At 37.6% G+C, this 14,238-nt stretch overlaps 3 protein-coding genes across 3 annotated transcripts; 1 reads left to right on the top strand and 2 right to left on the bottom strand.

Moving 5' to 3' along the window:
* Positions 1 to 1,896: 1,896 nt before the first annotated feature.
* Positions 1,897 to 4,655, top strand: LOC120006091 (cytokinin riboside 5'-monophosphate phosphoribohydrolase LOG8-like). The gene is made up of 7 exons (XM_038855971.1): positions 1,897 to 2,272; positions 2,706 to 2,803; positions 2,932 to 2,962; positions 3,221 to 3,320; positions 3,660 to 3,730; positions 3,814 to 3,957; positions 4,419 to 4,655. Exons 1-7 carry the CDS (start codon positions 2,159 to 2,161, stop codon positions 4,509 to 4,511), a joined length of 651 nt encoding a protein of 216 aa, XP_038711899.1. The 5' UTR covers positions 1,897 to 2,158; the 3' UTR covers positions 4,512 to 4,655.
* A 2,823-nt stretch (positions 4,656 to 7,478) lies between these two features.
* Positions 7,479 to 8,186, bottom strand: LOC120005207. The gene has a single exon (XM_038854716.1). It carries the CDS (start codon positions 8,079 to 8,081, stop codon positions 7,731 to 7,733), a length of 351 nt encoding a protein of 116 aa, XP_038710644.1. The 5' UTR covers positions 8,082 to 8,186; the 3' UTR covers positions 7,479 to 7,730.
* A 748-nt stretch (positions 8,187 to 8,934) lies between these two features.
* LOC120005872 (eukaryotic initiation factor 4A-2) lies at positions 8,935 to 12,903 on the bottom strand. The gene is made up of 5 exons (XM_038855732.1): positions 12,734 to 12,903; positions 11,262 to 11,331; positions 10,996 to 11,102; positions 10,117 to 10,547; positions 8,935 to 9,832 (listed from the first exon to the last, which is right to left on the bottom strand). The coding sequence occupies exons 2-5, from the start codon at positions 11,327 to 11,329 to the stop codon at positions 9,197 to 9,199; spliced, it is 1,242 nt and encodes a 413-aa protein (XP_038711660.1). The 5' UTR covers positions 11,330 to 11,331; positions 12,734 to 12,903; the 3' UTR covers positions 8,935 to 9,196.
* Positions 12,904 to 14,238: the final 1,335 nt, after the last annotated feature.

Here is a 14,238-nt window from a genome sequence, read left to right as displayed (position 1 = left end):
GAAGGGCATAGTAAGCGACGAAATGTTTTGGAAGTTGAAAATAACCGTAATTATGGAGATTTTCGAATAGGTCAACCTTTTGAACTTCTGCTCAATCTATGAGCAGGCAAGAGACAACCTGATGAACTGAAACATCTTAGTAACCAGAGGAAGAGAAAGCAAAAGCGATTCCCTAATAGAGGTGAGCGAAATGGGAGCAACCTAAATCGTGAAAACGGGGTCGTGAGAGAGGAATAGAAGCGTTGTGTTGCTAGGCAAAGTGATGGAGTGTTGCACCCTAGATGGATGAAACATTTCTTTATTGACCTACATTATTTTAAGTATTTATCAAAGACTGAATCTTTTTTTTCATTTGAATATCATCCTGGAAATGGCATGTAACAATTAACAGCATCATCCGTTGACATGAATACCCTCATCTTCCCCATTTATTGTTAGTCTTCTTTCTCCATGTTCTTGTTTAGGAACTGCAGTTGGATCAATACATGAATTTGTTCTAGACATGGTGGTCTTTGGGTGGTATGTAGAGATTTCATTGCCCTCGCCATCATAAACAACTGCATCGTCCTCAGCAGGAACTTTACATTTCTCGCCTAATATTATTGTCTTCATCCAAATTGAATCCTCTGTTTTCCCCTTCTTTCTTTGATGAATAACTTTCTCTACTCGATCACGGCCTCTTGCCATTGACAAGCTTCTTGGCAATTTCATGCTTATATTTGTGTTTAATCGCGAGCCTATGCTCCTTGTCGACGCAGACTTCTTCATGAAAATTGCAGGATCATTGATCTCCTTTACTTGCAGCATTGCTGGTGGTAATGGTAGTTGCTTGATTGGTTGGTCTTGATCTTGATCTTGATCATGATCATGACTATCCTCTGTTTTTGTTGATGTTGTCAATACTTGTGGTGCTGGTGGTGTCATTGTTGTTTCTGTCGTTGTATTTGTTGCGGGTGGTGTTGGATCCAATATCTCTGCTTTGTTTGATGAATCTGGCTGCGATCTTCGTAGAAATCGACCAACACAGAGAGATGTGATTATAGCAATTGTTGCTGCAAACCCAACAACAATGAGTGACAATGATAGAATTGGATGTACTAATATGTCATCTCCAATGGGGATTTTTCTTCCCATAGTTGGACACAAAAAGGAGAAATATCAAATCTTGATCCCCTTCTCCTTTTTTTTTTTTTTTCTTTTCTTTTCTTTTCTGGGTTTGCTTCTACGATCACCTTCTGAACAAATGTGTTTCAATTTCTGTTTTTCTTGCTCAAAATTGGTGGTATTTTGATGCTGAGATTGAGATTGAGATGGGTGTGTTCTGTTTTTTTGTTTGTTTGGGTTGGTTGAGAATCCAGTTTTGCGAAACTGATTGCTTGAATTTGGGGTTGGAGGAATGAAAGTGGAGGTGAGGAGTCTGTTTAGCAATTTTGAGTCTTTGACAGCCCTTCACTCCTTCAGTCATCCAGTTTTAGAAGAAAAAAACTTTTCATTATCTGCCAAGTCGGGTTAACTTGTTTTAGATCCTAAAAATATGAGCTAAAGTTAGCTTGGGCTAAGCCCATTTTCTAAATCTTAACGCTTATGGACTTCTTGAACAAGGCCTAGGAAAATTGGACTGGGCCTAGTAACATCCCACATGAAACCTTATTGGAAGACTTTTTGGTCCAAAATGTTTTTATATCGTTCTCTAAAAGGACTTCTTTGTCAATTTCTTACCTTCCACTCTATTGTTTGACCTAGCAGGATTGGACGACAAGTTGTTTTATATTTAATTTGATAAATTTGGTTATTTTATATCATTTATTGTGATTTACTGATTTGTTAAAAATAAATAAATAAAATCTTATGGAGGCGACATAGACTCATATAGACGTTGGATTAGAAAGGGAATGAAGCATGTGGGTTCTCATGTTTTTTTCTATAAAACCCATCAATCTCTCCATTCCTCAATGCTTTCTTCTTTCGTTGACATCAATCAAGATTATTTCTTCATCATAATTTCATTGATTCTTCGACAAGTTTTGAGTTAGTAATGAAATTGTAGTGTTATAAGTAAAAATTTGCTCCCTTGTTTTTGATTCATTTTTGGGTGTTTTGATTGGCTGTTCTTTCGTTGATATGGCCCGGGATTGAGTGAATTTTATAGAGACTGTGAATGGAAGAAAGCAGCACGATGATCAAGTTCAAGAGGGTGTGTGTGTTCTGTGGTAGCAACACTGGCCACAGACAAATCTTTAGTGATGCTGCTCTTGAATTGGGCGATGAACTGGTGTGTGTGGTTACACTCTATTTGGCTATCCTTTTGAAGTTTTTGCATTGAACTCGATGGGTTGTGAAGTAGGTGTCTTATGTTATACCGGCCGGAGTCTTCTTCTTTCTGTATGCTAGGAATGGTTCTTGTTATGGGTTTTGAACTTTTGATGATGGCTGGTAGAGTTTTCAAATGACTGTTTGACTTATATTTTATTGGGATTGTTCTCTTTGTTAAAATTGACTACTCTCAACTTATGTTGGTTTTTAGTCTTGGAATACTTTCTTCTTTTCAATTTTGAGTGGTGTAATGTGAAATTCAATCTTTGATAAAAACCGCAATTGTTCTTTGTTGGCAAATTGTTTTCTAAAGCAGAGAGGGGAGGACGGTAATGATTTGACTTTGCAATGGTGTATGGTAAAGATTTGACCTTGCAATGTGTTGTTTGTAGGTGAAGAAAAAGATAAACTTGGTTTATGGTGGTGGAAGCGTGGGGTTGATGGGCTTGATATCCCAGAAAGTGTATGATGGAGGTTGCCATGTTCTTGGGTATTTGAAAAACTTGCCTTAAAAGAAACATTTTTTGCCTTCAGTATATTAAACTGTTCTTACATTGTGTACTCTTTTTCCCCCCTCATTGTCATGATATAAGTTTTTAATGGTTGCTGTAAATGCAGGGTCATTCCAAAGGCTCTCATGCCTCTTGAGGTATCTGCTCATAAACTATTCCCTGATGAGTATGCCTTGAGCTATTATGCTTCATTTTACATGCTTACTTTTGAAAACCTTAGGAATGGCAGATTTTTTGTTTGATTTTGGCTATGTTCTAGTTATTGCCTTTTTCTGTTTGTTTCTCTTGTTATTCGCATGACAATTATTTGGTTTTGTTTCTTGATGTCGTTTGGTTGTAAAAGGGGATAAAGGATCAGTTGATGATTTTCAGACTGTTATTGTTGGTTTTGATAGATTTCTGGTGAAACTGTTGGAGAAGTAAGAACTGTTTTAGATATGCATGAGCGTAAAGCTGCAATGGCCCGAGAAGCTGATGCCTTTATTGCTCTTCCTGGTAATTACATGGCAAAACCCATCATTGATCAAGCTGTTGTAAATGTATGCATACATATATTCAAAGACATAATAATATACAAATGACATATATCAGCATACACATGCACACACACATAATATTACATACAGAGCAGATTAAGATATGTATGAACACTAAGTTGCAATGGGTTGAGAACCCGCTGTCTTTTGTGCTCTCCATGTAGTTACCTTGAGAACCCTATCAAAGATTTAGCTTATGGGTCAATATATAATATAATTGCAATAAATACACCTACATTGAATGGAAATTTATTTTTCTTTTGGTATTGAAGCTGTTTCTTACGGACATGATGTTTAGGAGGATATGGAACCATGGAAGAGCTACTGGAGATGATAACATGGTCCCAACTTGGAATTCATAAGAAAACGGTAATTAGTCAGTCTTCTTTGTGGTTGAAGAAAGATGAGCGCAAACTATTTATTATATGGTAACCAGATTTTACTATGTACAGGTTGGTCTGCTAAATGTTGATGGCTACTATGATTGTCTGCTTGCTTTATTTGACAATGGTGTGAAAGAGGGTTTCATAAAGCCAGGTGATCGTCATATCATTGTTTCTGCTCCCACAGCCAAAGAACTTCTGGAAAAGATGGAGGTATCATTTAAACTTGGCTATTTCTATTCTTGTCAAATAAGTTGAACTGAGTCAATCTGAGGCAGGAAAATGAAAGGAAAAAAAAGAAAAGAAAAGGTCATGAAAAACTGCTTCTTGGAATCATATAGACTCAGTTGATCTTGTTTGAGGCTATGAAGTAGAGCACAAATATCTGATTTAAGATTGGCCTTGAAAAGTTGTAAGAGATTGCATGTATGGTGGGTGATGTGTCTGCTTTCATTTGTTTCTCATGCGTGTACAAAAATGGATGGAACGTCTTTTTCTTGTGCTTTTTCTATACTGCAATGTCAGTTGGGAGCTAGGTGTCCATCCGGCTCAGTTAAATAGGTTGTTGAAAGTTTAGATACATCCATTTCCCGTTTTTGTGTGGAAACAGACCCAGATTACAGCAAAAGGAACCTAGTTTATGACAAATATGAACTCCTAATTTCCTCTTGCAGCTGTACACTCCCTCCCATGAACATGTTGCTTCTCATGAAAGCTGGCATATGGAGCAACTTGGTGATTATCCAAGGAAACAAAATTCACAGTGAATTATTGGTGGTGGTAGGTCTTTCTTTTAAACATTTGACTGTCGTCATCACTTGAGCTGTGTACAATTTCTGAAAATGTGGCCACAACTGGTCATATCAACTTCTGTCAATGTCATTGAGTTCTATTGAAATTATGCATTCTGATTCACAGTGTTGGTCCATGCCATGATCAATTGAGCCACTGTTCTATATGATTGTCACCACTATTAAAAGGAAAATATACTTTAGGGAATTGGATTAGGTATAGTTAATTCTCGCCTGGCAAGGAAGCCGTAGGTAGCCTAGCAGATGCTGCTTCGGGCATTAGAAGAAGCTCTCACAAAATTTATCCCTACCCCAAATTGCTGCAGGGCAATTCAGTTCTTTACTTTTGATTAATAGTTGGCAAGTTCTCATGACAAAACATGGGGAGATTCATATCAGGCAGATTCAACCACCCAAAAGTAGCAGCATGTGACATTCCTTGTGAAGTGTTGGTGGTCTTAAATGTTGAAAGGTGGCAGGGGAGTACTGAATTAAAATTAATTTGTCCAAAATCTTAGGAGCCCAACTGATCTGGCAATGTTGGGTGATTGACTTCATAGCTGTAGCTTGCTTAGTTGTAAGCTTATCTTATTTTGAAGGTGCCAACATACTCACATGGATTTCTTAAAAGATGACCAAATGAAATGCTATGGTAAATGTCTGTAACGTGAAGAGAAATATAATCTTTTTTTCAGTTGAAATCGAAAGTCATTCTTTTTTCATTCTGCATTGTGGCCCTGGCCCCCCAAACCATACTGGTTCCCCAAACCATACTGGTTTGTCAAGTCGAGAATTCAATGATGCCATTGAGATTCTTAATGGGTCTTTGTTTTATGTTATGGATCCTTTCAATAGCGGTGGTTCATGTCCTACTCATGGTGGACCTTGTTGTCTTGTTATATCATGAACAAGAGTTGATGGTGGGAAATGGCTATTGCTTCTTGTGGGGGTCATATTTCTTTTGTTCTCTTTGTTGATTCTTAATGGGATCATATCCCTTGATCCTGCCATTAATAGTCCATGGACCTAACTTTGAAGCCTGGCAATGCACTGCTGTAATGAACTGTCATCACTATAAAAGCTCCAGCATAAACAAAAATGTTTTAGAACTGTCATCACTATAAAAGTTCAACACTAGGTTTACCAGAAGAGGCAATGATTCACATTTCACTGTCCTACCATGGGCATAAAATAATGCTATGTCAACACCAGTAACATCTCTTTTAACAGTAATCTGAAGAAGACCGAAAGGAAAACAAAATATTGAGGCAGAATCAGATGTAACAACAACATGTGTTCTAGAAACAAAAGCTGTCAAGCCTTGTAGCCAATTTACCTGGTGGTATATGGAAAATGAACACTTATATGAAGAATTTCAAGCGAGAACAGTTGCATAAACACATGGCAGAAAGAGAAATACAAGAAGAAAAAAAACTAAAGAAAATATGCAACACAGACTTTAAAGGCCATTTTCCTAGAACTTGGAAATCTTGTACTATCAACAGGGATATGCTGAAACACCAGACAAATAGAGACCATTGCAATTGGTAAGTACTTAAATGGGGTAGGGATGAAGTTGGGGCCTTGGAGTTGGACTTTCATTTATGAGATCCAAATCATGAAAGCACCAAGAAAATATCCATTTACTTGAGAGCCACACTGTAGCAGAATCAGGTTATGTCATAATGTGCAAGAGCCAACAGAAATCCACATCTAGTTCATCTATGGCCGTAGCATTAATACAATGTGGGTTAACAAATAGTGCATCTAGTGAGTGTTGCCATCACTCTCCATTTGTATCAAATGAGAAGAGGTCGGTGTATTCTGTATATATTAGCTAAATGAACTTATTTGCCATCACTCCACCATGCCGTGAGCTGCATCTTACTGGTCATTACCACAGCTTTTAACACAAAGTAATCAAACACCGTTCTCACAGAAAAATAAAAAAGCAACTCATAAAAGAAAATCAAGAACTATAAAGATCGAGAACAATTTAGCGGGAAGAGGATGACCAAATAGTGCATCTAGTGAGTGTTGCCACCACTCCTCCAACATGAAGTCTTTAAGTATGTGAAGGAATTAAGAGATAAATGCAGAACATAATAACACAATTACATGAAAAACTAGCAGCTTAACACTTCCCCCACATAAAAAGGAGTCCATACGCTAGAAAAAAAAAAACAGCAAGTTAAAAGCTCAACAAACACTTTTACCTTGATAAGCCATTAATAAGCGAGCCTCTCTTCAGCAAATCGTTTTGCCTCTGTTCTTCTCCTGCTTAACTAATGGGTTACCCCACTTCTGGATTTACAGTCCTATCTTACTCCCAATATCAGAAAGGATTCAATATAGAATGCTGAAGAAATAACAATGCCAACCCCTTGTATCATTGTCTAAAGTACTATAAATAGTGAAAAGAACCTATAATTCAATGTTCAATAAAAAATATTGCTAGTCCATATAGGAAAGGGCTTCAAACAACAAAAGGTAAACAATTTCCCTGCACAGAGCTCCCATTGAAAACATGGGATTGGGAAAAGGCATTTACGCAACCGTACCCCTACATACAACTAGGTCAAGGTTCACACTTAAAGGGCTTCAAACAATACGAGGGAAATCCTTAGTTGCATATACTGCTCCAAGATGGAAGGAATCAGCACATGAGACTTAACATAGGAGAAGGAGCAAATTCATCCTGGGATATTTACATATATTCAGATACTATCAAGCTAATGATTGAAGACCACCTCATGTAAAATCTAGCACAAACATCAAATCAGACAGCTAGACAATAGCAGCTTACACAAGACTTGATCCTCTGCATAGATGACGGATAATCAAACTCTTCAAACAGAGATTGGGCAATAAGAAAAATTGAAGAATCAATATTCCAGGAAAGTTTCTCATGATAAGAGAAACTCATAACACGTCTTGACCACATCATGCTTAAGAGTATTTATAGGACTTCGATTGATGAATCAAAATGAAAAAGTAAATTTCAACACCAAATATATTGTGGGCAGCCAAACATACAACTCAAGCCTAACCAACAATGGACTACCCAATTCATCAATTCTATGACAAGCGTGATTCTATGAAACTTCCGTGTTTTCCGAGTCACCGAGACCTTACATACAAGCACAAAATACAAAGAGCAAAAGACGAGGAAAGAGAAGAAAACCCACCAAATCATCACCACCCATAGACGACCCGGGAGCACTTTTCCTTAAGCCACCTGAAGCTTTTGCTGAAAGACCCTTTAACCTTTCCCTTCGCACCATACATTTTATAGCTTGCGACCCTCTTCTTCCTCTGAAACTCAGGGTCAGTGAAGCTCCAGTTGGAAGAAGATGACCCAGAAGTGCTTTTCCCTTTCTTCAACTCCCTGTTGCTGTTACCCATCTGAGGCTGCGCATATGAGGCACTGTAGCTCCTAAAATCGTAGGAAATGGGGGGTCTTGGTGGTCGGCCATAGTAACTCTCCATCTGCATCATCCCTCCATTCCCATGGGAGCTCGATCTGCTGTTATAATCTTCTTCCATGGATTTCTTGCCGAGAAGAAATTAGAGGATGATGGCCGGGTGAATCACCCGATCTCGACGCACCACATAAACGAATTGTGGGGACACACGAAGAATAATAAGAATACATGGAATACAGAAGTAACAGAACAGAGTTTTTTTTTTGATTTTGATTATCCAACCGTTACTGACTTGACCTATAAGTGGGCTTTGACCGGGCTTGTGGCTGTAATTAATATCTCATAGTCAGGCCCAACCATTGCTTGGCCCAAAACTCAACTTAGCAAGGCCCGTAGACTTTAATCAAGCAGAATTGCATTTTTGCCGGTTATCTTGGGATGTTGGGCTGGGGAAAACTGAAAATTAAGGGGGTTATTACTCACAATTAAAGCCAATCAAAAATGATAAAACATATCAATCGTTATTCCAATTATCCCACGGATCCAAGTAAAAAGTCCATTCCAAATTAATTTATGATCAAACAACATCACGAATATTTACATGTTCGGACTCTAATCCAAATTGAATTTCGAACATATTTAATTGACCAAACCTGAATTGATTTAAATTCAAACAAATAAATAGGACAATAATCTAATTCAATTTATGGTCCAAACAAGTAGACCAGACAAATTTCATGTGTTTGGACTCGGACGCAATTTTAAACCGGATAAAAATTGTTTTTAACCCGAATTTCAAACATATCACTTATGTTCAAAACTTAATTGAATCCGGATCGAACAAATTCGATTCAAACCAGACAAAGTTTTACCGCCCCTAGATCCAAGTGAATTCGTGGACTCCACGTATCTCACACATGAAATCTTGTTACACAACTCAACAAGTGGGAAAACAAAGATACACTGAAAGCCAATATCAGAATGCAAAAATCCATAACATAACATAATAAAATATTTGTTTCGACCCTACATAACACCCCAAACATGATTAAAAACAAAGCAAAAGAGTTTCAGCCGAAGCTAACATCAGCTCTGCATTCTTTCTCAGAGACATTAGTATGTAGAAAGAAACTACCAATAAAAATTTTGCCACGCTGGATGCTTCTCTAATCTTAACAAGACCATACATAAAGAACATGACAAATATGGCATTCACCTGGTTGGAACCAAACCACATCAAAGAAGATCAGCAACATTAGCAGGCAACTCCTCAACAACTACATTGTAGAACTTTTGGATGTCAAACAGCATTCTCTCATCATCCTTGGTCACAAAATTGATGGCAACACCCTTCCTCCCGAATCGTCCACTACGTCCGATACGGTGAAGGTAGTTCTCTGGTTGTGTTGGAAGATCATAGTTGATCACAAGAGAGACCTGCTGAACATCAATACCACGAGCCAGCAGATCAGTAGTAATGAGCACGCGAGAAGAACCAGAACGGAATTCTCGCATGATGATGTCTCTTGTGTTTTGGTCCATATCACCATGGGTGGCAGAGACTGTGTGATCCCGACTGCGCATCTTGTCGGTGAGCCAATCCACCTTACGCCTTGTGTTCACAAAGATCACACTTTGGGTAATTGCCAATGTCTCATAGAGATCACAAAGGGTCTCCAGCTTCCATTCCTCTTTGTCAACATTCACATGAAACTGCTTGATACCCTCCAGGGTAAGCTCATCACGTTTGACTAGAATCCTCACTGGTTTGTTCATGAACTTCCTTGTAATCTCAAGAGCTTCAGGTGGCATTGTTGCAGAGAAAACCCCAACCTGAATCTTTGATGGCAACAGCTGGAAAATATCATAGATCTGAAAGAAAAAGAAAATGCTTATTACTATGAAAAGAATCCACCAAACCAAAAACATAAGCATCATTCAAAAGTTTATCCTGAAATACAGTAGACAAGAATTTTGTTTCAAGGCCTAGCACACAACTACTGCTGAGATGATACGAATGGAAAACTAAGAATTCCATAAGTTATGAGGTGAGTACTGCAATTTTCCAGATAGACACATCAAATTGGCAAACTGACATATTCTGCCCGTCAGCACAAAAAAGTAATAGAAACAAAACATGAATTAGAAGTAGGGACCTGATCCTTGAAACCTCGTGAGAGCATTTCATCAGCTTCATCCAGCACAAACATCTTGATATGATCAGGGCGGAGTGATTGTCTCCGTAACATGTCAAACACACGACCAGGGGTACCAACAACAACATGGACACCACTTTGAAGGATACGTTGATCTTCACGGACACTTGTTCCCCCTACACAAGCATGGACCTTCACTCCGAGATAGTCACCAAGCGCACGCATGACCTTCTCGATCTGTTGCGCTAGCTCCCGAGTGGGTGCAAGAACTAATGCCTGGCATTCAACTAAGCCATAATCAAGCTGCTGCAGAATTCCAGAACAGAAAGTTGCAGTCTTCCCGGTTCCGGATTGCGCTTGTTGGATTACATCAAGTCCCTTGCAAAATGGTACGATCCCTCTTTGTTGAATAGCCGAGGGCTTCTCAAAACCTTCAATAAATTTACACAATAATATCAACTCCTAACTCCACTATATACACCAGATAGCCTCCAAAATTAACACATAAAGGCATCAGTTGAATGTTAGATAGCATAAGACTTTGATTTTCTGAATCACCAAAAAAAAGTTAAAGACAACAATAAAATTGAATAACTTAAAGAGCTAACTTTGTCAAAGGAAATCTTGGAGGCAACCCAAAAACGAATAGCAGAGACCACAATGCAAATAAATAAGATCATATCAGGAACATCCTTTTTTCTTCTGAATGCTATGAGCATGTGATGCATTGAATGCAAAAAGAAAAGAATATCAGCAATCTCATGACATGCTTAGTCATACAAGACTGGTTCAAAAGATTATGCACTTTTATTTGAAGTACACATTTATACTGAGAGAGGAGAGAGAGATGAGTTATGAATAACCCAAACAACGACTAACCGTATGCATAAATGCCCCTCAGAAGGTTCTCCTGCAGCCCCATAGCATCAAAACTGTCATAAACTTCATCATATGATGTGAAGAACTCTGTTCCATCAGATCCAAGCCTACTCTCATTCAAGCAAGACAAGTTTAATTGCCAATAGGTAGGAAACATATTAGTAATGTATGAAATAAAAAGACTACTTGTGTAGAAGATGAAACAACAATCACCAACAGGCATAGAGAATAAATGTACTGAAGTGATGGTCAAGAATAGAACTTACAACTCATTCATTTTAGCATCAAATTGGCGAGCATCAAATTGCGATCCTTCAGGTGCCATAGAAGCCATGACTGCAAGCATTAAAAGCTAATCAATTTCCAAACACCCGAGAAAGAATTGTAAGTGTTCAAGAACAAATGTATTGCGATTTGCAAAATGTTTGACATCAGTTAAGGTTTGCCTAATCCTAGGTCCTTGTGAGTTTTTCTTGGGATTTCTTCTTTTGGTTTGTTTTTCTCGTATTGTAATGTTTCTTCTACAGTTCTACTTCTTGTATATTTGGGCTGCACTCCCTTTGTGCCATCTTAGTACAATTTCTTTTGCATTCGGAAAATGATTGAAAAACACTGATATAACTTCAAAAAATCACCAAATTGCATGCTGCACTCCCATATTCATACATAAGTATATAACCATTTCCTGAAGCAAGATCCAAGCCTCCACACACCGCTTATTTAACATGAGTGATCACTTACCAAAAGCTCAACATTGTGTAAATAAACTAGATAAGGAAATATGATGATAAAGACAATTCATAGAATAGCAAGCTTCTGAAATATTTGATTTAAACAACAGTTACAACGAGTCCAGCAAAAGTTTATGAACTTGAGTAGTAAACCTTAAGAAATCCATATAGTTAGTAATTTTAGACTCCAATTTCAGTACAGTTCTATCCAATGGGGTACTGGATCAGCATGCATAAGACTTCAATTGCAATCCTAACAAGTAATTAATGTGAATAAAAAAAGTGGTTCACCTTTTCTACAATTCTAATAAATCATTAAAGAAATAGTATTAAACCTTTCCATGACATTATCAAATCCCATTCTTCCTACCTACCAATGAACCTCAAACCCAATGCACTAGAATATATCATTAAAAAGAAAATGTGCTAATACTTGACTTATGCGACTTATACCATTACAATATTACTCACCCAATTTTACTAGTATAAGAAACCTTCATTAATAAATAACAGCTTCACAAGCCCTCATAGGCTATAATTCGCATTAATAACCGATGTAAAAAGTACTTTTATAAGCTGAGAAAAACCAATATATATCTACCGAAAACTATTAGATGACAATTCATAGCAAGTTAAGAAATATACGTAAGTACTTAACCATGCCAACTCCAAACTATTTAACTGTTTCCTGTACATCAGACCCGCCAAACAGTACCCAGAGACACACGCGACGAACTACCAAAACTCAAACTAACGAAAATTCATCAGTACACTAAAACATAGATCAACCATTAGTTACTCCATGAGTATCTCTCATGCTCCATTCGGTCACACAAAACAGTGTCAAACCAATCACCGATCCGTTAACATACGAAAAAGAAGACAAATTTATCAAACACCGAACGATCCGGAATATAAAAAGCGAAATATAAGAGCTAGTGATAAAAAAAAAGTATCGTCATCATCATCATCATCGCATAGAGAATGTAATGAAGGAACACAGTTACCTGGTAGATGACGATGAAACCTCGAAAAAGTTAAGATTTGGCGATTTGTAGGGCTAGGGTTTGCTTCCCTAAACTCCTCAGATCTCTGTCGGTAAAAAGTATTGGAGGAGTTTAAGGAAAACTTTCGAAAGCAGATTGAGATGCTGAGGAGGAGGTGAAAGAGAGCGGATATCAGTTGATGCGAGGGTTTTGTTTACGCTGCCCTTTTTTTAATTTCCCAAATTTGCCCCTAACCGTTCGACATTCTTACTATTTTGTCTCTCCTCCTACGACGTCGCTTTTGGTGACGACACGTGCCCTAACAAGAGCACACATTTGGGCCTATTAAGCTGCGGCCCAATTCTAACAATAGCACACATTTCTTGGCCCTGTAACTGAGGTCTTAAAACGGGCCTATTAGTTTGGGCTGAATAGTGGGCCTAATGGCCACTCCTTATGCCATTTTATTGTTTTGCCTAATTTGGGGTTTCTTTCTCTTTCCTTTGAATTCTTTTTTACATTCCTTTGAGTATTATTACTAATTTAGTAAAAGAAAAACCCAATAGTGTATTAGTGTGCACATCTTTTGAAACTTTTTAGATACCGATGGGAATGGTCCATAAGTCTTTTGTGGAGTGGTGTGGAGGGGAGTGGCACACCTCCTCAGTGAACCAATGACAATTAGTAGTGTTGATAGTATGTGATTAAAGCACATGCTTCTGATTCGACCAGAATGATACCACATGCATGCCCATTGCTTTATATCAGATCAGTCAATATCAAAAGTTATGAGTCTTTAATTAATTATTCTTTCAATTTATATTAAAAAAAACAAAATTTACTTCTGATTACAATAAACTTGACTTGGCCTACCTTAATAATTAGTCGAACCCTATTCATACTTGTGATTTATATATCTATATTTATATCTATATATGTGTATATAATATAGTTTAATTATTAAGGCTTTGTAACATTTGTTTGACAAGTGGGTTTGGAGGGTTAGGATTTGGACCCATCACCCATGCTTGGCAATAAAAATATGAGGTATTTGGTAGAGTTAACTCCCTCCCAATAGTCCTTTTTTGAACCCCTCGAAACGGTTCAAAAAACCCAAGTGTTCGGCTAGATTTAGGCAATATACACTATTCAACTCCTAAGCCCTCCCAAATAAGAGTTAGTACTCATAAACTCAACTTCTCGAAACCCCTCCAAACTAGTTGCAAAGAAGGAAGAAGGCCTAAGAAAAAAAGAGTTTTGTTTTCCTTCTTTTTTTCTAAATAAAGAGAAGATAGAATACAATGCTGATACAAGGGCAACAAAGTTATGGTGCCCTTTGATCCAACAAACAAAGCTTGCCCTGTAATGCCACTTGTATGTTTTTGCTTACATATCCGTTTCTTTGGTTGCCGAAAGTGGCATTGTATGAGCTAGATAGCATCAGAACATTCTTACAATCACATATATAATTAATTAAGATGCTTATCATAATTATTGACATTGTTGTGACATGTGATGCAACTTGT

Source organism: Tripterygium wilfordii, chromosome 9 (genome assembly GCF_013401445.1).
Source record: "Tripterygium wilfordii isolate XIE 37 chromosome 9, ASM1340144v1, whole genome shotgun sequence".
In the NCBI taxonomy this organism is placed as follows: domain Eukaryota; kingdom Viridiplantae; phylum Streptophyta; class Magnoliopsida; order Celastrales; family Celastraceae; genus Tripterygium; species Tripterygium wilfordii.
Note: the sequence above shows the minus strand (reverse complement) of the source record. Positions and strands in the feature narration are given on the sequence as shown.

What these genes read in the sequence shown, in the direction of transcription:
- LOC120006091 (XM_038855971.1), top strand. Translation starts at nt 2,159, where the DNA reads ATGGAAGAAAGCAGCACGATGATCAAGTTCAAGAGGGTGTGTGTGTTC. An exon ending in TTGAATTGGGCGATGAACTG is followed by an intron (nt 2,273 to 2,705) that starts GTGTGTGTGGTT and finishes TGTTGTTTGTAG; the next exon opens with GTGAAGAAAAAGATAAACTT. An exon ending in AACTTCTGGAAAAGATGGAG is followed by an intron (nt 3,958 to 4,418) that starts GTATCATTTAAA and finishes TTCCTCTTGCAG; the next exon opens with CTGTACACTCCCTCCCATGA.
- LOC120005207 (XM_038854716.1), bottom strand. Translation starts at nt 8,081, where the DNA reads ATGGAAGAAGATTATAACAGCAGATCGAGCTCCCATGGGAATGGAGGG.
- LOC120005872 (XM_038855732.1), bottom strand. Translation starts at nt 11,329, where the DNA reads ATGGCTTCTATGGCACCTGAAGGATCGCAATTTGATGCTCGCCAATTT. An exon ending in GATGCTAAAATGAATGAGTT is followed by an intron (nt 11,103 to 11,261) that starts GTAAGTTCTATT and finishes GAATGAGAGTAG; the next exon opens with GCTTGGATCTGATGGAACAG. An exon ending in GAGGGGCATTTATGCATACG is followed by an intron (nt 10,548 to 10,995) that starts GTTAGTCGTTGT and finishes AATTTATTGAAG; the next exon opens with GTTTTGAGAAGCCCTCGGCT.